The 7,183-nt window shown below is 33.0% G+C and overlaps 1 protein-coding gene across 1 annotated transcript in view; it reads left to right on the top strand.

Moving 5' to 3' along the window:
* Positions 1–4,634: 4,634 nt before the first annotated feature.
* Positions 4,635–7,183, top strand: part of arid5b (AT-rich interaction domain 5B) — a 158,726-nt gene continuing 156,177 nt past the window's right edge. Inside the window, exons 1-2 of the mRNA XM_051124509.1 lie at positions 4,635–4,704; positions 4,962–5,216. Of these exons, the coding sequence (XP_050980466.1) occupies positions 4,684–4,704; positions 4,962–5,216 (276 nt within the window). The 5' untranslated portion in view covers positions 4,635–4,683. The remainder of the gene's footprint in view (positions 4,705–4,961; positions 5,217–7,183) is intronic.

The raw sequence follows: 7,183 nt of genomic DNA, 5'->3' as shown, positions 1-7,183 counted from the left end.
TTAAAATACTATACAGTATCTATCTATCATATATAATATATATAATAAGTCAAATTTTAATGTAATATTATTCATTAAATTATATATGATTTTTCATTTTAAATTATTGAAATATTGTCTATCATCTATCTATCTATCTATCATATTACAATTAATATTTAAAATGTAAAATTTTAATTTAAATTACTGAAATATCGTCTGTCTGTCTATCTATCTATACACATACAATGTCAAATTTAAAATTATTTAAAATTATTAAAATATTTTATATATATTATCTATATCATGTAGAAGACACACACACACACACATTGTATTTTAATTTTTCAATAAATATAATTTGAATGTTATTAGAATTATTGTTTATATTATACATCCTTATCATATACTATATAGTATATTTTATTACTTATTTAAATTTAATTAAAAAATAATTTATTATATGTAAGGTTAATGTATATCCAGCTGGTGTGTGTGTGTATATGTGTATATATATGTGTGTTGTGTGTAATACGTAATAATCAAAAATATATATTATTTTGTATTTATATTTTATTTTACATTTGATGTTCAAAATTATTTTAGATGTACATTATAGATTCTATGAAAATCAGACGCCATCTGGCACAAGATGTCCCTGGGGTCTTCTTCTTGCCCTAATAGTGGAGCATGCAGATAAATTTATTTCCCCTAACAATATACTGAATAATGCATCATAATTCTCTACATGCTACATCAACTTTTTAAACATAAATGTTTTTACTATTTATGAGTGAGACAAGCTCAATCTGTGTATGTTCTGCTTATTTTGGGAGCATGTGCAGTGTCTAATGTCTGCCACTAGCAGCAGTCTTGAGTTTCTAGCAATTTGTCATTAATTTATATGTTATCTCTAAAGGGAGAGAAAAAAGTGCTGATGCTGTTTTTGCTTCCCGCCCTGCAAATTACTGACGGTAAGGTGAACAGCATTTCAATGCCTTGGAGCGATCCTCGGAAATTACTCCGCTTCTAATTCAAAACAGGTTCTGAAACCAAAGAGGATAATATATAATTACAGGCAATTTACTAAGAAGAACACTAGTGCATTTTAGAGTGAGTGAATGGCAAGCCGTCTAACTTGTCAGTTGTATTCAAATGTAGCTCAGAAGAACTGAAAATGAAGTACATTTTGTGTTGCATTGTTCTGAAAACAAATATGGGGATTAATGGAGTGCTGAAGAGCGCATAGTCATGCAAAAATCCATTGACAGGCAAAGCAGCACATTAAGTCTCACGGTGCGAGAGAGAGAGAACGAACACGAGAGAGAGAGAGAGAGAATTCAATTTTTCCACAAGCTTTCAAACTGCAAATGTTCCTTGCAGCTCTGAGAGAAAGATTAGGCTATCAATCTGCTCTACTCATACTGTCAGCAAGCACGAGAAATCTATGCTGCAAAGCAGATACTGAAACACACAATCTGTGAGGCAAATTATTCTTAACGTCATCATCATTATTTATTACCGCCAGAGCAATCAGGAAGAAGAACAGTATTTTAAAATAGCTTATAAAGATAGTGAAAAGTCTATCCGAGATAGTAAAATAACTAGACCAAAATAATAAATAGGACACATACAGGCAGTATAAAATATATATATATATATATATATATATATATACACACACACACACGCACACCCTTCAAACCTGTTATGCATTTGTGTTGCCTGTTATGGCTCTTATCCATGTTCATTTATCTGATTGGGATCTGTGTTTGCACAGAGGCTGTCTTCACCTCTCATGTCAATGTGTGTCACAGTGCACTGGGATGATTGATGGTGTGCTTGAATGCACTTGCTATTACCGCTCACTGTCTCAAATAAAGGAGTTTAATCATAGGCTGACATGACGTTTACAGCGCCGCCCTCCTCCAATCACAAGGACGGTCACATACTATCACACTGTTGCAATAAAATCTGCAATGAGTGGAATGATTTAAATGCTGGCTGACGACCAATATCTTACTTAAGATTTAAGACTTTGACAACATTTAAAATAAGTTTAATTACAGAAATGAGCAGATATATTGAATAATGCTTAGCAGATCATTAAGTAATTGTCATGAGACTTTGATTCATGCTTAAAATTACATTATATTTTGTTTACATAAAATTTGTGTGTGTACTGTGTATATACACACACACAAAGTACACATTTTGAAAATATATGTATTGACATATATATTTATGTTCATGTAATTTATTTTATATATAAATATATTTAAAATATAAACATTTGTATTGAATATACATGCATGTGTGTGTTTATATATACATAATAGATATACACAGTACACACACATATTATGTAAACACAAATTTTATTTTGATGCGATTAGTGCGATATATATATGCATTAATATTTACCATATGTAAAATAATTATAATCAAATACCATTATAAATAAATACTATTCCATTACATAATGCTTAACTGATAACATTTGAATGCATAATATTGCAGGTATAATACATATATATATATACACACACACACATAAATACATATATATATACATACATGCTCTATAACTGTCATTAATAAAATCACCAAATATTTTTTCATTACATAATACCTAATAAATCATTACATAAAGTATATATTATATCTATCTATATAATAAATGAAAATGTATATATTATATATAAATTAATATTATATATGCATTATATATAAACTATTAATAAATGCATTATACGTTTTATTAAATTAATTAAATTCATAATTTATATATTTTTTATTATTAAATGTATTTTATTAAATTAATTATATTATTTTATATTACTATTTCTTATAAAATATTATTAAAAAAACTACAAGATCAAAAAATAATTAAATAAACATATAAGGTCATTGAAAATTATACATACACACACATACATACATACAAATAATAATAATTTATTTTTATGAATATATAATTAACTATATAAATATATGTATGTACATACATATATTTATATAGTTAATTATATATTCATAAAAATAAATATATATATATATATATATATATATAGTTAATGAATAATTAATGTGTATTTAATTATTTTTAATTATTTTTACAATTAATTATTATTATTTATTTTATATAAAAATAATATTTATTATTATTGTTGCTAATAATAATGTTTTTATATAATTTATCATTATTATTAATAATATTATTAATATATTATTTAGATTGAATTATTTTTCAAAACGATCACCTATTTAGCATGGCAATACATCATATTTTTCACCTAAATTCTCGGCACCTATTTGTTCTATTCATAGATTTAATCGAGATCTTCTGAAAAATAACCCCGCCTCCAAAACAAAATAATGTCTTATGATTCAAATTTACCAAATCACATTTAAGTCTGCTCAGTTCATTTGGGTTAAGCTGTTTTACGAAGCATGAATGTGATCACATCCATAATCACCAGCTGCCCCTCGTGACTGGAGATAAAACATTGCATAAGACATAAAAATAGCTGACGTAAATGTTACATCCTGTAATTTAGGCCATATGCTACAACTTTTAAGGGCACAGCCATACATTACGAAATACAGCAAATAACTACATGAGCAAAACCTCACCGCGTGAAATATGCAGGGCGCATATTAATGTTTAGCCATAAATATTTATCGGGTTGTTGTTTGTATTCGTCTGCACTGTGGGAAAGCTCGATAGCATGATCAAATCGCCCCTTAAAATCAGCCCCGCCACTTTAATTTTCGATAAAAACAACATTAGCGTAACTAAGCGCTCCATCAAGCGTCTGATCGCTTTGTAAGACGTCTGATTCCTCTCAGCAAACAAACACGGTCCTAGCACGACATTTATTCGCCTAAAGCACACGACTGGGCGCAGTATTGTGTTTTAGCACCACCAAGGACCGCGTTCAAATCACAGCGGCCATAATGGCAACAATTCAAAGGACGATATTACAATGTTTCCATTAGTCGCGTTTACACGCTCTTGATACATTTCAGCAGCATCCGCGATCGTGAAAGGCGCTTCTGGACTGTAACAATCCCGATCACATCCCGCCACATCCAGAGTCCTTCAGGCGCGTCAATGCGGCTGCATTAGTAAAATGATTGTATTAAATGATTATACAGTAAATGCATTCGAGAAATAAAAGGAAGAATCTCTGCAGGAAATGTTTCGGTACACTCATACAAACCTCCTTTACACAGGTCCTGACAGGCACGTATACTCACAGTCGCTCATATTATCAAACAGAGCCGTTTGTTTTGCACCTAAAAAATCGCTTAAACTACAGTCCGCGTTTACACGTGGAGCATTTCCATAACCAGCGCCAGGGTTTGTCGAAAGAGGAGATGGGGTTTTTAAAAGGGCTAAGAGGGGCTGACGGGGCGCGCATGCAGGAGGCTGGATTCGCATTCGCGAATTTAACATGAATACGCGTCGGCTTAAAATGTAGCAAAATGATCGTAAATGAAACAACGCGGGTTGAAAAAATATTAGACATCAATTGCGGACATTTTAAGTGAGGTGATTTCGCAGCGTGCGGGTTTCATATTGAAGGTCGTGGCGTTGATGCGCGCGCTGATATTTTGCTCTTCCAGGACCTTTGGTGATCCATTCAAGCCAACAAGTTTGGAGAGAATGTTTGAGTTTAATCAATTCAGAGCGACGAGATGGAGCCCAACTCACTCCTGGTAATATCATCCACTCCGCTTTCATTTCTGGCTCTAATGAATTTATTGCGCGCCCGCGTCTAGTCGTATGTTACGATAGGGAACCAGTGGAAGAAAGTTTAGGAGAAAAGTTAATATTTTATTATTCATATTTCTATATAATGTGATTTATCATGTGATCAGCTGGAATGCGCTGGTCGCGTCTGATCGTGCGTTATATAAAATGTATCTGTGTGTTGCTGAATATAAATATGGCATGTCTATTTGTGTTTCCGCAGTGGGTAGGCTCACCTTGTGGTTTGCACGGACCTTACATTTTCTACAAGGCGTTTAGATTTCACCTTGAAGGCAAAGCGCGAATTTTGTCCCTGGGTGATTTTTTCTTGGTGAGATGTAAAGCGGGGGACCCCATCTGCATAGCAGAACTCCAGCTCTTATGGGAGGAAAGGACAACCAAGCAACTTCTATCCAGCTCCAAACTTTATTTTCTCCCAGAAGATACCCCCCAGGGCAGAAATGTCACTCACGGAGAGGTAATTGCTCGTTTTCCTGCTTTCCACGAAGGGCTCCGTCCCTGCGCGATGTGTTTATTGTGGTGTGGATGAAATATGAGCCGCGTGTGCGGCTTTGCATCGCGCATCTATTCCGCTGTCTGATCACAAGACATCTAATGCATCGCGTTTAATAATAGACGCGCGGTCATAGTGGACCCTTGTGTTAATTTCGCCTCGGCTCATTTGCATACGAGCGTTTAGCGCTTGCATTTCAAACAGCGAGCGATGATGAGAATGATGCCATTGTGTGAAGTTGTCACATCAGTGTTGTGCTTGTTTCATCTGATATACAATAGTGCGGAAACTGAGAACGGCAAAGGCGACTGAAGCGCCTCGTTGTGGCGTTGCGATCTGCTGATTGTTGATAAAATAGTGTTGCTTCTGATGAGACGCATAGATCAAGGCAAATGTATGCGCACCGACGATCGATGTCAAGTGTGCTGTTGCTGATCGCCGCTAATGATACATACATATATACACACACACACACACACACACACACACGGCTTGCGCTGGAGAACGTTGAAATGTGCGATGCGAACTAATATCAATAGGAACTGATTGATTAATAACGGCGCGCTGATCAAGCAGCTGCGATGCCTTAAAGCGAGCGAGTGACGTTTATGAAGGTTATTATGTCAAAGTGCTGCAGCCTCATTCCACATTACACACAAGCTCAGATGTGTTTGCCCGACAGAAAAATCTTCTTTCTGGGGATTTAACCCTTTGATGTGCTGAAACATTGTTCCTTGACAATACTGTGTTTGTTTATGCTGCTCTGCATTTACGTAAGTAGGGTTTAAGTGATGTTAATAACACCAATGTCGTGTTATTATGTTGTAGAGCTGCTTGTAATTACTTTGTACTTTGTTTTATTAATATGTTATGACATCCGATAGTACTTAAAAAAAATAAATAAATAACAACAGCAATTACGTGTGACATCTGTAAAAAGCGTACTGTATTTTTATAGCTATTTCTAACTGATCTGACCATTAAAAATGATTTTTGTTTGTGGAAGCTAATGTAGTTTGTTTGAGTCAGTCGTAAATATTACAAATGTTTTTGATTTTTTTAAAATGTTTTTTGTATGTGTACAGTGGCTAATATGCAGATCAGAATGTGAATTTTATTTACTTAAATTATATTAAATAATAATATTAATAATATTAATTTTGGGTACTCAAAAGTGTAACTGCATTTTTATAGCTGTTTTTACCTCATCTGAATGTTAAAGTCATAAATATTACAGATTGTTTTTTTTAATGGTAATGATTATTATTTTAATGTTTTTATGTCTCCAGTGGCTAATTTTAAATATGATAAACAATTATTATACTCCGTCAGTGAAATGTTTTTTAAAATAATAATTATAATTTCTATATATATTAAGCAAACTATAAATGTTATGCATTGCAAATGTCATGCGAATAATTTATGCAAACGCAATAAAATATTCAAATATATACATAAACAGAGTGGTGCTGATGTCGTGGTTTGACTATTTGTAATATTAACTGATAGCTATTTAAACTAAGATAACAATAGAATATTGTGAATATTGGTGAAAAATATTGGTCACACAATTGATCATTTTATGATCATGTTATTACAGAACTAATATTATTTTTTATCACACATAAAGCATATTTTTGTTGTTCTTGTTTTTTTTTTTTGACAGTGTAGACACTGTAACGTAAAGCTTTCCCATCCATTGTGTTCCAGCAATTGTGTTGCAATTGCTATTTTAACAAAGCAGCACAGCTGCGGTCTTACATGGGTAATGTAACAAGGTCTGTACCTGTTTTATCTTGCACTGCTCATGTAATCACCGATCCCAGATACAAAAAGACAATCTGCTGTGTGTGAACCTTTACTGTTCTACTGTCCTCCCCCCGTGGAGTAGAGGATCAAATAGCCTTTTCAAAATAATCAACAGGTTCTGT

This window comes from Labeo rohita, chromosome 12, assembly GCF_022985175.1.
Source record: "Labeo rohita strain BAU-BD-2019 chromosome 12, IGBB_LRoh.1.0, whole genome shotgun sequence".
Lineage (NCBI taxonomy): Eukaryota > Metazoa > Chordata > Actinopteri > Cypriniformes > Cyprinidae > Labeo > Labeo rohita.
Note: the sequence above shows the minus strand (reverse complement) of the source record. Positions and strands in the feature narration are given on the sequence as shown.